This window comes from Gigantopelta aegis, chromosome 4 (assembly GCF_016097555.1).
Source record: "Gigantopelta aegis isolate Gae_Host chromosome 4, Gae_host_genome, whole genome shotgun sequence".
NCBI lineage: Eukaryota > Metazoa > Mollusca > Gastropoda > Neomphalida > Peltospiridae > Gigantopelta > Gigantopelta aegis.
The window spans coordinates 111,953,842-111,971,891 of record NC_054702.1 but is presented as its reverse complement, the minus strand read 5'-3'; the positions used below and the strand labels follow the sequence as shown (position 1 = coordinate 111,971,891).

Here is an 18,050-nt window from a genome sequence, read left to right as displayed (position 1 = left end):
TGTAAAGCCAATTACGACATATGTGTGAACAAAGCACTTAAGGACGCCATGAAGTCTAATTTTACCACATGGTATTCCAAGTGGGTTTCCCTGGCTATGAAACATGGCGAAGTTGTAACGGACATCAAGATTGAAATGCGTACTTCGGCGATAAAACCAATTCATGCAAGGTGGATTATGAAAGTTATGGCAGAATTAAAAATATGCCAGGAAATGTTGAAATCTGCATTCATCCACCCCAGAATCTCTAATGCAGTGCGGGCGGACATTGACAAAAACAATATACGAAATTAAAAAATATTTCATTATATTCTACAAACAGTGAGATTCACGCAATAACTCTAACTTAAAATTCTAACTTGTTGTTTTGACTATACTATTCTCTTGTCGTATCCGGTGGACAGTGCATGACAGGAAATAAAATGTTCCGGTAAATTGTCAGTGTGTTATGGTTTTCACAATAAATATTTTAGTTAGAATTTGTTGATTTTTTCAAATATTTTCAAGGATTTATATTTGATGCTATTTACCCTCGAAACTCACGCAAATAAAAATCCTCGAAAATTTCCGGTTATACGGTATCTCAAAATAATGATCTTACGTATCACCGAACATGTTTTGCTCAAGCTCTGTCAAAAATCAATATATTTTAATAATTTTTGCACCATACTGAAGCTGACTCTCTACAGGTTAAGAATATGCATAAAAGTCAAATTTAATTTTTTGCGACATGTGACTGAATTCGCCAGGGTGGGTCACATTTATAGGCAGAGGTATCAATGTTAACTGAACAGAATTATTGGAAACCATGTTAAATACAAAAAGTATTTTGAGAGTACTACTAAAGAAATACATGACTCCTACCAATCTCCCAAGTCCAAGAGCCATACTCTGCGACAAATGGGTAAATTAACATTAAACCTGATCTGTAACAGTACATGATAAAGCTATACACAAAATTTTAGCTCAATATCTTGAGGTATACTGTGAATAAAATAAAAAAAAGTCCAGAAAACTAATCTTCATATCTCCTAAATTCAAGGTCCATAACTGTCAAAAATTAGTAAATTACCACAAAAGTCAAACTTGATCTGTAACAGGACATGATAAAGTTCTATACAAAATTTCAGCTCAATATCCTGAGGCATTCTGAAAACTATATGTGGAACAGACAGACGGACCGGTAGGGGACTAAATAATAATAAGTAAGCAGATTTGACTGGACTATTAAAGGGACACACCCTAGTTACGGCTATTTGTTAACCATTACGGCGTTGTTTTTCGCTATTAAACCCCATTTTTCACAAATAAAATTGCACTTTACTTACATTTTATTATTTAGAATACACATTTCCATTCACCTGAAGTGCTTTTTGGGAATCCTGATGTTTGTAAAACCACAAAATGCATTTTTTCACAAGACGTTCTGTCGAGAAAAAAACGTTAAGCAGGCGAGGTCCAATCTATTTTTAGAGGGGATATTTCCATTTCAGTGTCACAGACGTTGGTATATCACGTGACCATTATCATTTTGGTTCAGTTTGTTTTCTCGTGCACGGTTCGCGCAATCAACATCCGATTTGTTGTTGTTCATTTGTGAGATTTTTCTTCACAGTTCATGAACATTTTCAGTAACAATAAAGTTCAGACAAGTAAGTGTCTCAATACAAAACGTTACAAACCCGTAAAACCAATAATTTTGCTAAGTCTTACGATATCTGGAGAGGGGATACAACCAGGACAGAACAGTTGGAACATGTCCAGGAGAGGTGAAAAGAATGCACCCCAAGTCTGTGAAATTTGTCGTGACGTAGGCATTGTTGTGCTTCGAGCGACATCTACCGGTGACATCAGAATACAAACTTTCAAAATTATTTCAAGCAATTGGGACATGGGGATTCCCATGGTATTTATCGATATAAAACCTGCTTTTTCACTCCATTTGATAAAAACGTGATCTAAGTGTGTTACAGGTTTGTAGATTAGCCAAATTATAATTTATTTTCGCTGGATGGAATTAGGGTGTGCGGCTTTAAGTCAATATTACTAATAAAAATAATAATAATTTAAAAAAAATCACAGCTTGATTAACATTACCATTTCTAGTTGTTTTCGCAATCTTTCTTCTGCGTCCAGTTTACGACGAATTTCAGCTTCCTGCTGTTTCTTTAGCCTTTAAAAATTGAAAAAATTCTGAAGCTTTAGTTTGTCCATTTGGTACAAGTTAGTAGGTTAACCTAACCTATTAAAACAAATATAACACTGACATATTATCTGTATTTTTCTCAATGTATTATGCACATTTTTATAAAATATGTTATGCATATTCTTTAAAAAACCCAAGAAGAGTGTGCTTATATACAGTGAAACTCCTCTAAACCAGACAACCTCGGGACCAAGTGAAAAGTCAGGTTTTAAAAGGTATCCAGTTTAGAGAGGTTTTCGTCTGTACAGATATTTAAAAATGGGCCATGAAAAATGTCATTTTGAGGGAATTCCAGTTTAGAGAGGTTTCACTGTATGACAGAAAATCTTAAATCATAAGAGGTTATAAAGTGAGAACTGACAACGAAAAGTTAATAATACTTCTTACAAGTTGTGGATCTTAAAGTTACATTATCATGTTACCATATTATAACATCATGTACAAATGTGAAATACAAGCTCAAATGCACTTTTAAAAAAGTTGTGTGTGTTCGCTATGAATGGATATAGTCAAACGTATACGCTTGATTCGTCGCCACTTTCAAAATCATGGCTTTGTTTTTGACCTGGATAAGCCAGCGTAGTGAAACCAATGTGGAGTGCGGCGTCATATATGCACCAAACGTAATTGGATTTTCTGTTCTATATGCTTAAATAATAAAAAATATTCCAGGGAATGTAGTTTTAAATCATAAGAGGTTATAAAGTGAGAACTGACAATGAAAAGTTAATAATACTTCTTACAAGTTGTGGATCTTAAATCATAAGAGGTTATAACCTGAGAACTGACAATGAAAAGTTAATAATACTTCTTACAAGTTGTGGATCTTAAACAAAACATCAGTGTCAAACAAATGCACCGATATATACAGTAATACCGTATTCTAGCTTTTAGTTCTTTTTCTTCTTTCAGTTTTTCTTCTTTCAGTTTATCTGTTGTTTGCAATCTTTCCACCATTTTTTTTGCATTTTGTTCCTTCATTTCCTTTTCTAGCTTTTCTTTCATTTCACGATGTTCTGCAACCTTTCTCATTCGTTCTTCTCTTTTTCTGTAAAAATAACTGAAGTTAATGATTTTTAAAATTAATCAATCTTATCGATCACCTTATTTTTACCATTGACCTTTGTGGCCAAAGAAATCATGTAGGAAACTTCACGCCTGTAACTTACTTGTAAGCGATGTTCTACAGCTGTAAAATTAAATGGTTCCACCGACAGCATAAATGTTAGACACATTCCCTTCATTCACTTTCATAAAATATAAACTAAACATGAATAGGACAATTCCTTCCAATATAACAATATGATCCATAAAAATGCACAGCAGTTAGATAAAATGGTGTCGCATATCAAAATTAGAAAAAAGCACCTGATTCAAATAATAGTGAATGAACGTTTGCATTCTTACATGACATAAGTATCAATGAAGTTTAAACAAACAATGCTAAAGGCGTATTTAAAGCTAAACAAAATAAATTCAGTTATTTATTGTTAAAGTATGCATATACATTTAATTATAAGATTTGACTGCAATTATTTTTTGGTTCATGCAAGTATGAACTGAAAACACAATGTGCACACTTTTGTATGGCCCTCTACGCGGAGTCATACAGTGTGCACATTGTTTTTTAGGTTCATACTTGCATGAACCAAAAAATAATTGCGGTCAATTCTTAAATGAACAGAATATTATTTTTAAAATGAGCTATATTATGTTTAGCAACATTTGCATAAAAACCCATACAACAGGGCACAATAATTCACATGAAAATTGGATTAATCTTTACGTTCTAAAATTAAAAGCTGCAAACTTACGGATCCCCAACGATTTATTTGTGTATTCCATAAATTAATTTATCCTATAATTTACCCTTAATAATAATATCCATGTAATAAACCCATTTGATATTTACCATTAACTTGGTTCAAAATGTTTTGCTGTCAATGGGTCATTTGTTTACAGCCAGGGCTTCTAGAATTTTTTTTATAAAATCCACTAGCCATAGGATGAGTGATTTAAAACATTTACTAGCCACCGATATAATTTAACAAAAATGTATTATTATTAATGTCATTTTGGATTAATTGGAAATTAGAAATGCTATTCATAGTAACAAGAACAATATTTTCCCGCAATAGTGGCACGAGATCTGGCGCACTGTGGTGCATGTTCGTAATAAATGGTACCTGCTCTTATGACAGGCAAAATGGGTTTTAAACTAAATCAATCTAACGGTAGCTGCACAGGTACCTTCGTGTGAGCCAGATGAGGCTATATATTGGCATGCTTTGACAGTCACAAAATTAATATTAGTGGTCATTTTGTCTGACACAAGGCAGTCGCTAGAATGCCATTGTGTTTGCTATTAATATACCAGATTCAGTCCGAAAGAAGCCCTGACTGCAATCGGCCGACTTATTCCAAGTGGCATGGAATAGTGGTGAGAGAGACTGTCATGACAGCCATCTATAAAAAAAATTTAACATGCTGTATATTGCTGTCTATTAGCCAACTCATTGTATAAGTTGACCTCTTAGTTTGTCACTAAATATCAAAATCATTGGCCTTGTGTATAAGCCAAAGTCATCTTTTGTCCAGTTGATTTCAATAATACTGTCAACAAATAGACTTTCATTATATTTTTTCCCCTTTGATTATTACAGACACAGTCATTATTATCGTAAATTTGTTAACGTCTTCCATGCCTTGCAAAAATAATATAGCACCAATAAATCCAAACAAGAAAATAAACAATTCAAGCTGTAACAAAATATCACTGCATATAAGTAATTACATTATTCATTGGACAGCAAATAATAAAACTCATTAAGGCATGTTTAATCCTTGTTTTCTCCCCACACAGAAACAAACGATTCTGTGGTCCTTGGCTGTTGTTTACATTGGTGCAGGTGGCAAAATCGTGTGATCCAATCAAATAAGAGCTTACAAAATGATATAGAACAAGTAATTTTTATTACTATTCATCAAACTATTAATGCATTCAAGAACACAAAACTACATAATATTGTATTATGGGGTGTTTTATTTATACTGTGCACAACTTATTGTTACATAAGGCTGTACGGGTCTGATCAAAATTTGTAAGTCGCAGTTGGGAGTGTTTTCGATCAGAACTTTATGAACCAATATACCTCCACGTATAAGCCAACTTTCTTCTTTTGGAAAGCATTTCTAGACTTAAAAAGTTGGCTAATACACAGCAATATACAGTATTTTGTTTTCATCAGTGTCATTAAATTGCATCGGTATATAATATAGTAGAATAGAATATAATAATATAAGAAACTACCCATAAAGGTTCTGTTACGTGCTTCAAATGCCGAATATCGTGACTTCACGACAGAATTTTAGCAAACTTTCATAAATTGCAGATATATCGATGGCGTGCTAACGCAGGTAGTATTTTATAACAAAAGTAGACGGTGGTCGTGAAGGAAATAGCTGGTCAAATTGAACGATGGAGAAAAAGCTGGTTAAATTGAATGATGGAGAAAAAGCTGGTTAGAAAATTACCATACATCTAGGTCAGGGATTTCCCATTGCACGCAGTTTTCCAAAACATTGATGACATTAGCCAACACACATTTGGAGTTTCTGAAGAGTGATTACAGCTTTTGAACAAACGATCTGTTTATGTTGATATTCAATTGGTTTTGTATAATCTACTGACCAACAAAATAAATTGTTCGTGTTAAATTTTATGTACTGCAATTTATTTTTCTTTCACCCGCTAAACGAAATTTGAAATAATAAGTCACAGGAAATCCCGATGTTTTTATCTGTTTAGTGTTTTAAATTTAAAACATGTTTGAAGTAAGATATTGTTTAAAAAATAAAGAAAAAGCAGGATAAATGTTTATTTTGTTGGTGCAACTATGTTACTAAACCTTTTCTAGACTTCTAAACACAGTGCCAATTTTGTATCACTGCAGTGCCGACTTTGTATCAACTGCGATGCTGATTCGAAATGGATACATTGTATTTTTCTCACACTTGCAGTGTTGGCTTATTGTCTTCCAAAAACAGTATTATTTTTTTTTAAACATTTTCTGATGAACGATCACAGCTTTACACGAACGATAAATCATTTGTTGATATAGGTTTTGCATAACTGACAAATGAAAGACAAAATCATTTGTGCCAAATTGTATGCCCTGCGAGTGTCTAATTCGGAGCCTTTTGAAATGAATGCAGAATACATTTAGAAATGGACCCATAAATGTTCACATCGCCTATTTTTGTATCACATTTCTTCCCTTTCTTCTGGGAAAGAAGAAGTCACTTCTACTTTTTCAATTCTAGATTAGGGCTTGGTGGACATTTAAATGTCCCATTAGTACCAATCTGTACCTTATTCTGTAAATAGCATATGCATAATCTTATTTTGCCTAATATTGTTTTCCATGACATAATATACTGTGACATTATATTTTTTAGAAAGAAGCTATACAGCTCGTGTATTGAAATTGAGAAATGTACCTTTTACGTTCTTCCATTTTCATCTTGAGAAGTTCCTCACGTTTCTTAATGCGATCTTGTTCTCTTTGTTGTTTCTCTTTGAACTCTTTCCTTCTCATTTCCATTTGCATCTAAAAACAAATATTCAATGCCAAAGAAAGTTAGAATCGAAATTAATATTTCTAGAAATAACAAAGAAAACAACAAATAACGTTACCCCTCAATTTTACATTTGTGTGGATATACATACATAAGCGGGCATCTTTGTTTTCCATAAAGTTTAGTGCAAAACAAATGTAGTGGGACACTACAAGCTGAGAAACCTATTTTATACTTTCAACACCCTGTGCAGACATCCTGAACAGTAATAACCAATAGACACTATACATAACCTAATCAAAACAGCCCATCATATACTGAACAGTAATAACCAATAGACACTATCAAAACAGCCCATCACATACTAAACAGTAATAACCAATAGACACTATACATACACTAATCAAAACAACCCATCACATAACCAACAGGGGTGCACAAATCGGTTGTCCGCGCACCAGGGACAACCAAAATATGTTGCGGGCAACCATTCTTTGTCAAACAGTTGCCCAATGGGAAACCAAGAAAATCATAAAACAAGTAAAATGAAAAACAAAACTTCTCGACAGTCACAGTCAATTCAAAAGTATCGAAACTGATAACTTGACTGACAGGCCATATAAATATCCACCCTAACGCTGCCATCCACTCAGCATCCACTGTGCATGATTTTGACGAGTTCAATGCAGACAGGTACGTTTCAGAATGGTGGCTATTAGCAAAGGGCACAAGACATGTGAAAGGCCACAAACTACACCAACAACCATCCAGTTCTGAGCTAAAAATGTGAACAATCGGTTACATAATCTATCCGACACCTAACATAAAATAATAATACCAAATATTAACAGGGATCTCGCAAATGGTATCGAGAAGCGGTGTCATCAAGAATTCAGCATAACAATGTTTGCTTATTTTAATAATGAGTTATTAATTTTAACGGCAACATGTATGCAAGAAAAGTCTAAAAAATCTGTACCGTGTTATTTTAACTCTGTAAAGTCTTTGAGCCAAAGTAATAAAAACGGACCTAAATTACGTGTCAGTTTTAATACACATGCTAGTTCAGGGCCAAAGACAAGTAGGCTAAGACTGAGTTCAGCTAGACCGAGCAAAACAAAAACGTTCGCTAAACTGGTTTATGTGCTTCACGTTAAACCCAATGTCCACGTCGGGAACCAATCGCATAGTTCGCGAACATTAGGAAAACGTTTGTTGACTGTTCTCAGTGTGCAAACAGATCACGCTTGACAGTCAGCCGAGACTGCTGCACCTGTCAAAAGACATTGTTGCAGACATTATAGTTTAAACAATATTTATTGCCGTCAAAATGCGGTTTGGGATTGGCCAACAGGCAAGAGCCTATATTAAGGCCTCTCCCTACATTTATAAATACAAGTTTGATACATCAAGATGACAGAAATAGTATAATAATTTAAATAAATTCAAATTAGCTAAGATGAGAAGAATGGAAGAGAGAGAGAAGAAAGGAAAAATAAAAATAGATAGTTGATATGATATTATTTAGTCACAGTTGGGAAGGGAGGAGGAATAATGAATGGTTAGTTATCAAAACGTTTGCTATTAATTATAAAGTCTTGAACAGATTTAAATATAACACTATTTTCGTGGGTACTAAAATTTGGGTCACCAAATAATAAAGTCTTGCAATTAAGATTGTGATATTTTGACAGGTGAGTATTACGAATTACATTATATAGTGGACAATAACATAAAAAAAATTCTGCATCTTCAATAAGTACAAAATGGACTGTCATTTACGTGTCTTACAAATTTATGACCATTTAGATCACTAGTTCCCAAGCGGAGTCAACTATGTAATATCTGTTGCCTTCTATCACCATCGTAAAAGTAGCACGGTACAATTGGGTCTGATGTATTTAATTCTGATTTAAATCTATTTAACGATGAAGAATTCCTAATATCGGACGTTATATTATTCCATAATTTAACTGTGGAAGGAAAAAAGGAATTCGCGAAAAGTTTAGTTCGACAAAAGTATGTAAGGAGGCGATCTACATTACGAGTGTAATATGGTTTTTTTGCAGAAATGGGGCGTGGTAATTGTAATGTCAAGAATGTGGGGAGCAAGTTATTATTCTGATAAAGATATAAAACCAGTTTCGCTATATAGTAACTCGTGAGATGTTCCCCGAACAGAACCACAAATTGTACGCAAAGCGTCCAAGTGTATATTTTCAAGATTGTATGCCTGTTGGAGACTACAATTATCCCAAAGAATATCGGCATAATCAAAAATGGGAAGAATAAATGATCTATAGATTTTTACTAATGATTTTCTAGATAATCTATATTTAAAGGATCGAAGACAATTTACCATTTTACTGGCCTTACTTACAATATTTTGTATATGGAAATCCCATTCCGCAGATTTCTGGAATGTAAGGCCCAAGTGTTTATGGACATCAACCTCTGATACTTGTACGTTGTCTAAAAATAACTTAGAATTGCTGGGGGTTTTAATTTTTCGGCTAAACAACAAGGTTTCGGTTTTTTCGGGACTGAACTTAACAAGCCACCGTTTAGCCCACTTGTTAATATGCTCTAAGTCAGAGTTTAAAATATTACAACATAGTTCAGGATTTTCAACAGTAATAAATAATGAGGTATCATCAGCGAACAATCTAATATTTGAAGTAATCCCATTAACAATATCATTTATATATACCAAAAACAAAATAGGACCAAGAACAGAACCTTGAGGGACACCTGCGGAAATGGGTTTAGTATGAGAGAAATGGTTTTGTAGTACTACACATTGTCTTCGATCAGATAAATAGCTTTCAAACCATAATAAGAGTTTTCCCGAAATCCCAACAGTTTCTAATTTATAGATCAGACCCTTATGCCAAACTCGATCAAATGCTTTGCTTATATCGCAAAATACTGCTCTAACTTCTTTCCCTTCATCCATAGAATGACAAATAAAATGATAAAAATCAATTAGTTGGTTAACAGTTGAATCGCCAGGAATAAAGCCAGACTGGAATTTTGTTATGGTGTTATTTATTCTAAAGAAATTGAAAATGTGCTTAAAAATGCATTTTTCGAAAAGTTTGGAGAGATTACTTGTAAGTGAAATGGGTCTATAATTACTTGGTTCATGGATACTACCCTTTTTATGAATAGGATTTACGTTAGCAAGTTTCCAATCTGAGGGGAAAATGGAATGGTGTAATGATAGATTAAACAAGCGTGTTAGAGGGTATGAAAGTTCTTTAGCTAGTAACTTAAGTAATCTATTGCTAATAAAGTCGGGGCCGGATGATTTGGATGTATTAAGGGTGTTTAAGATATCTTCTACTTCGGATTGTACTAGCTCTATTTCTATAAGTGGATCAACTGTAAGGTCTACTGTCGGAAGCTCTCCTTGCGGGCAGTGTAAAGTAGATTGTTTAATAAAGAATTCATTAAATACATTGGCTATCTCCTTAGGATTATCAATGACGTTACCATCGACAAGCAGCGGTGTTATAGTTAAACTAATACTCCCACGATTTTTAAAGTGAGAATTAACAAGTTTCCACCAATATTTTGTACCAATATCGGTTGAACTGTTAATTTTATTGTCTATTTTCTTAAAATATTCTGATTTGGCTTTGCGTACCTCCGATATTACCAAGTTACGTGTTTTCCTAAAGTTGGCCCAGTCATTAGGAGTATTATTGTTTTTAGCTTTATTGTGAAGTTTATGTCTTTGTCGCATTAATCTTCGAATGTTGCCATTCATAAAAGGTTTATCTCTAGGTCGGACAGTAACTATTTTATAAGGAATAAATGTTTTCGCTGAATTTAATAAAACGTTAGTTATATTTGTCGTTATTGTATCAATGGACTCCGATTGGAAAATGTTATCCCAGTTAAAACTTTAAATAAATGTTTTAAGACCACAAATATCGGCAGAAGGGTAATCCCAGATAGTTCTTTGAAATGCATGTATTTTGTTCTCGTGAGGTCTAGGACCAATATGAAGCACAACTGGAGAATGATCACTACAGAAAGGAGTAAGAACATTGGAAGATACTATGTATAATGGACAAGAAACGAATATCAGGTCGAGCGTACTTTTACTATTTTCTGTAATTCGTGTGGGTTCTTTAACTAATTGGGACAATTGAAATCGGGCACACAAATGATCAACTTTAGGATGGACACGTTCGAAAACGTTTGCATTAAAATCACCAATCATAATGACTTTGTTAATACGATCATCAATACCACTACTAAACGATTCTTCAATTAAAATCCACGATTCGGTAGTACTAGATGGTGCGCGATAAAAAGTACCTAATAGGATTTCACATTTATTACGGTTCAATTCCACCCAGAGAGCCTCCAGACCGGGGACATCCATATCTTCTCTATGTTTAGATATTATATTGTCTTTTACATAAACCGCTACTCCGCCCCAATTATTATATGTCCTATCCTTGCGATATGGTTCATGAAATCCTTTAATAATAATATCTTGATTGGAGATGTTAGGGTTCAGATGGGTTTCAGTGATCGCAATTACATCAAAATCGCACATTTCCGTTTCAATGAGATCTACTTTGGGCAGAAGTCCATTCACGTTCAGGTGGGCAACAGATATACTAGATGACACCGTAATGGGTGGACCTGGATTCAAATGGACATCACCAGATAAAAACAATTGTAAAAGAACTAAAGTTATACCTCGTTTTCCTAACAAACTACAACATAAATAAAAATACAAACTCATCAGATCGGTAATCAGTTTGCCGCATCCAAAACTATGGTGCAACCATACTCTTGCCCGGTACACAACTATATCAACCGACATCAAGTAACAATATTAAAAATAAACTGTGAATGGGCAAGGCAAGGGGTTCACCTAATATGAAGCAAAATAATACTAATAGATATACATAGCAGCAAGCTTGACAAAATTCTGGTACATTAAACGTATCAAATACTATGTGCATTTCTTATAATCAGCAGCGACGCAAAACCCACCTGTCAATAAAGCAATCTTATCATAGACAACTTCATATGTGTTTTTTATCTGTAACCATTCAAAAAGAAAGGGGAATTTAGAGTAGAAGATACGACAGAATAAAAAAGCAGATAATAAAAAGGGTAAAACAGTACGTATAACCACAATTATGAAATGGTGTGGTTCGTAGCATTTAATTTTAAACAATAATAACATTACTAATAAAAACAAAAATTATATATAAATGTCCGACTATAATCATAAATGCACGTAAACTCGCTCACACAAATCCTTTGGTGTAACGCAAGGGTATTTTCAATACATACAAGCAATGAACATGTGTAGTTGTAAACATGTATATACACATTTCCACGTGCTCGCACACCCACGTGCACGAATCGTCAAAACGGTAGGACTTCACCAACCAGTCAAACAATAACCAAGTGTCGATACACATACATACGCGCGAACGCACACATATACCCAGCATGTCGTTAGCACATATTGCGGATAATTATATCTGCAGTAAACAATATTTATTACAACAATATATCCTTTCACATCAATCAGAAAATTACCTTTGTTGTGATATTGATATTTGAAGTTACCCGATTTTCTAAATTAACTGCACGAGTTGCCAAGTGTGTTGCAGACATTAAACAATACGATTACACGCAAGTAAATCTTGATGTAAATTTGTGAGAAAAAAACCCACCACCAAATAGTTGTTCGCATCAATGAATACTTAATTGCTGTTTTGTTTGTTTATTTCCGTTGTCTTTGTTAATTTCGCACTCATGCATTTCCCGATAGCGGGAAAGGAACATGCAGTATTTATACAAATTGCGGTTAAACGTACACTGATGTATATGTATACAATTAGTTAAAAATAATCATGATATTTGTTAGATAAAATATTATATACATTTGTTGACTGTGAGGTGACATCTCAAAATTTGCTAGATTTTAAAAAGACCGTTAAATTTTAATTCATTATCTTTTTAATCAAAACCGTTTGATGTAAATGGATAGTTGTCATAACATGAAGTCAGCATTCTTAGGCTACGTATTTTACAAGCTGAAATCAACAACAAGCATTTAACACGATGCGGAAATCAACAAAATGGCGCAAATTACGAAATTGTTGGGGTGTGGAATAGATGGGGTTATTTTAAAATACAATTAAAAGCAGTTCAAACCAAAATAAAGATTGCTATTTTACTGTTTAAAAAAAGAAGAGTATTGGCTCTCAGATTTTTATTAATGCCATAGGCCTTAGAATTTTGGGTGTGTTTGCAGAGGGCATTGGCTTCCAACTCTGCATATCTCCCCTCACCCACTGAAAAATCAAAGTAATATATTAACTGCCCCTACCCCCATTGCTGTCTTTGATTTTGATCGGGGATAATTTTGTTATTCAGATGTATTCCAGTTTGTACATAATTAGCTAAAAAAGATACATTTTCATATTCATATATAAATACTCTATACAGTACTACACAAAACAATTTTGGCTAAAACATTTTCATTAGGGCAAATAAAAATCCCATTTGGCAATTTTTTTGGCAACAGGTATTTTTAATCCTGGATGAGCCCGGAGTTCATCAAAGTATTATGACTGTGACAGCCCAAGCGAGATCGAACCACCTCTTGGATCCATTCAGCTGATTGGTTTTTTTTTATCTCGTTTCAACCAGTGTACAACAACCGGACAAAGGCTGTGGTATGTGCCTTCCTGTCTGTGGGAAAGTGCATATAAAAGATCCCTTGCTGCATTAAAAAAAAGTAAAGTTTGTTTTATTTAACGACGCCACTAGAGCACATTGATTTTTAATCTTATCATCGGCTATTGGACGTCAAACATATGGTCATTCTGACACTGTTTTTAGAGGAAACCCGCTGTCGCCACATAGGCTACTCTTTTTTACGACAGGCAGCAAGGGATCTTTTATTTGCGCTTCCCACAGGCAGGATAGCACAAACCATGGCCTTTGTTGAACCAGTTATGGATCACTGGTCGGTGCAAGTGGTTTACACCTACCCATTGAGCCTTGCGGAGCACTCACTCAGGGTTTGGAGTCGGTATCTGGATTAAAAATCCCATGCCTCGACTGGGATCCGAACCCAGTACCTACCAGCCTGTAGACCGATGGCCTGCCACGACGCCACCGAGGCCGGTCCTTTTCTGCATTAGGAAAAATGTAGAGGGGTTTCCTCTGATGACGAGTCAGAATTACTAAATGTTTGACATCCAATAGCCGATGATTAATTAATTAATTAGTGTGCTCCAGTGGTGTCGTTAACAAAACAAACTTTTTTTCAGCCTAAGCGATGATGAGCTGTAGATAAATAATGTTAATGATAATAATAAAAACATTTTAAATTTCAGTTTCATTTTAAAGACAGTTCAAAATTATATTCATAAAACGTTTTATGAAATATGTGGGCAACCAAGAGATGATGTTGGGCAACCAAACTTCAGCTACTGGTTGCCCACCGGGCAACTATCACAATTTCACATTTGTGCACCCCTGACAACAGACACTATACATAAACTAATCAAAACAGCCCATCACATACTGAACAGTAATAACCAATAGACACTACACATAAACTAATCAAAACAGCCCATCACATACTGAACAGTAATAACCAACAGACACTACACATAAACTAATCAAAACAGCACATCACATACTGAACAGTAATAACCAACAGACACTATACATAAACTAATCAAAACAGCACATCACATACTGAACAGTAATAACCAATAGACACTATACATAAACTAATAAAAAAAGCCCAACACCTACTGAACAGTAATAACCAATAGACATTATACATAAACTAATTAAAAAAAAAAGCCCAACACATACTGAACAGTAATAACCAATAGACACTATACATAAACTAATAAAAAAAAGCCCAACACGTACTGAACAGTAATAACCAATAGACACTATACATAAACTAATCAAAACAGCACATCACATACTGAGCAGTAATAACCAATACACTATACATAAACTAATCAAAACAGCACATCACATACTGAACAGTAATAACCAATACACTATACATAAACTAATCAAAACAGCACATCACATACTGAACAGTAATAACCAATAGACACTACACATAAACTAATCAAAACAGCACATCACATACTGAACAGTAATAACCAACAGACACTATACATAAACTAATCAAAACAGCACATCACATACTGAACAGTAATAACCAACAGACACTATACATAAACTAATCAAAACAGCACATCACATACTGAACAGTAATAACCAATAGACACTACACATAAACTAATAAAAAAAAGCCCAACACATACTGAACAGTAATAACCAATAGACACTATACATAAACTAATAAAAAAGCCCAACACCTACTGAACAGTAATAACCAATAGACACTATACATAAACTAATTTTTAAAAAAGCCCAACACATACTGAACAGTAATAACCAATAGACACTATACATAAACTAATTTTTAAAAAAGCCCAACACATACTGAACAGTAATAACCAATAGACACTATACATCAACTAATGAAAACAGCACATCACATACTGAACAGTAATAACCAATAGACACTATACATAAACATAAAAAAAGCCCAACACCTACTGAACAGTAATAACCAATAGACACTATACATAAACTAATGAAAACAGCACATCACATACTGAACAGTAATAACCAATACACTATACATAAACTAATGAAAACAGCACATCACATACTGAACAGTAATAACCAATACACTATACATAAATTAATGAAAACAGCACATCACATACTGAACAGTAATAACCAACAGACACTATACATAAACTAATGAAAACAGCACATCACATACTGAACAGTAATAACCAATACACTATACATAAACTAATCAAAACAGCACATAACATACTGAACAGTAATAACCAATAGACACTATACATAAACTAATAAAAAAAGCCCAACACCTACTGAACAGTAATAACCAATAGACACTATACATAAACTAATCAAAACAACCTAGACCCAGTGGTTTTCCGTTAAAAAAAAGAAGCTATTTTTCATTTCATGTTTTTGTAAATTCTGTTTCATTTCTGTTTCAGAATATAATATGTAATTAACAAGTTAAATAACACAAGTTGTGACAAATTAAAGGAGAAAATTTTATTTATTCATGATTCTTCTGGTACATATTATAATTGTAATGACCTGAATAACCAAACAACTTCATAGAAATCAATACATTAACAATGCTTTGACAGTCTGAAGTATCCGCATACCACAGCGGAAATAAAGTAACATTGCTACGTTCAGCCAATCGTTTTTCATGAAACGTTTGCAAACTATTTTGACTGGTTCCCAAAGTCTTCATTCAGTTTAATGTGTAGCATAAAAATCAGTCTCTTAACCTTTAGACTACTGGATTAATTTTTGACAAAAACCATGTTGAGTTTACAATTTTTACTCAAATAAATTCACTTAAATGTTTTATAAATACAAAAAATAAAGTTCATGTTTGAATCAGTAAGTACTATTTTTCTAATTTTTATATTGTAGTTAATGTTGATTAAAATTATTTTAAAAAAAAGAGGATTGAAAATGTTGTTTACTTACGAGCATTTGTTGTCCATATGTTCATTATTCCCAATAACAGTGGTTTTCTGACCAGAATTTTTATTAAAAAAATGAACTACAATTCATATCCCAATATTTGGTGATTTTCGTTGTTGGTAAAACGATCAAATTTATTACCAAATTATCCGACACAATCTGCAATCGATCCCTGAGAATGACCACGATGTGCCACCATTGCTGTCAAGTGAAAATACTAGCCGAAAACTAAATTTAAAGATACAAGTTGTCTTCAGTTTCCTGTTAATAATTTCTTCTTTTTTTCGGAGAGTGTCGTATGCAAATTAGCGGGATATATGGAATAAGGGAATACAGTGTACAGTATGTCCACTGGTGTGACGTCGGGCCAGATATCTCGCCTGCTGAACTCACTCCAGGCAAAAGACATTACGCGTGTGCCAATAGTAATGTATAACGACTAATCGTCAGTTTTACAGCATGTGACAATAGTAAAATGAAAACAGTTTTTTTTATAAACTTCGCTGAAAATCGTAATTCCGTTTCCAAATGTATATTTCGTTTCACAATGGGAATTCCGCCCGTTTTCCACGATCGTGGAAAATCACTGGGTCTAACAGCCCAATACTAATGTACTGGACAACAAGGTAATGCACTAAAATCGATTATACCAAAGGCTTACCTGTTGCGATACTTGTGTTGGAGTACTTGTGGTCTTCTTAATAAATGATGTTATCATGCCAGATAAAATATTTGATGGTTTTGGAGTGTTATACTTCATACTACTCATAAATGAGTAAGAACGAGGGTGAACAACCTGAAAAATATTAGGATCATAATGTAAAAATATATATATATATAATTGAATACTTTTTATTTCTTAAAGTTTCATCCAAGCAACATCATTAAACTAAGTGACAAATCCAATCTCTTTCTTTTTTTAGAGACAGACCGAACATAATGCTGCTTGATACACTCTGTTTAAATTAATAACTATGGGCCATAATGTTATATCTATTTCACTGAATACTTTGGATTCCTACCTTTTGGTACAGCACTTGTTTTATGCGCGTTCAGTCTGGGAACGATCCCCGTCGGTGGGCCCATTGGGCTATTTCTCGCTCCAGCCAGTGCACCACGACTGGTACATCAAAGGCTGTGGTATGTGCTATCCTGTCTATGGGATGGTGCATATAAAAGATCCCTTGCTGCTAATTGAAAAGAGTAGCCCATGAAGTGGCGACAGTGTGTTTCCTCTCTCAGTATCTGTGTGGTCCTTAACCATATGTCCGACGCCATATAACCGTAAATAAAAGGTGTTGAGTGCGTCGTTAAATAAACCATTTCCTTCCTTCCTTCCTACTTTTTGTTTCACTTAAGTGATGCAAAGCATCTGACAAAAATACCTACATTAAACGTTCTTAACTATATTTGAAAACAAGGATGACATCATTATCCATACTTGATCATACTTGATCATTTTTAATACTTCATTACAATTACAGGCAGGAAAAACAAATCACATGAAAAATGTCATTTTTTCCTTTTAGCCAAAAAGTAATTTTAATGCATGATTTTCAATAATTTTTATAAAATTGAAATAACATTTATTGAAAATAAAAAGACATAAGTCGAACAGACTGATGGTCTACAT

The 18,050-nt window shown here is 33.9% G+C and overlaps 1 protein-coding gene across 2 annotated transcripts in view; it reads right to left on the bottom strand.

The window, feature by feature from the left end:
* LOC121371790 (inner centromere protein A-like) overlaps nt 1-18,050 on the bottom strand; it is a 43,109-nt gene that overhangs the window by 8,962 nt on the left and 16,097 nt on the right. For both annotated transcript variants that reach the window (XM_041497937.1, XM_041497938.1), the window contains exons 10-13: nt 17,079-17,213; nt 6,707-6,816; nt 3,084-3,254; nt 2,098-2,173 (exon numbers count right to left, since the gene is read on the bottom strand). In XM_041497937.1, the coding sequence (XP_041353871.1) occupies nt 2,098-2,173; nt 3,084-3,254; nt 6,707-6,816; nt 17,079-17,213 (492 nt within the window). The remainder of the gene's footprint in view (nt 1-2,097; nt 2,174-3,083; nt 3,255-6,706; nt 6,817-17,078; nt 17,214-18,050) is intronic.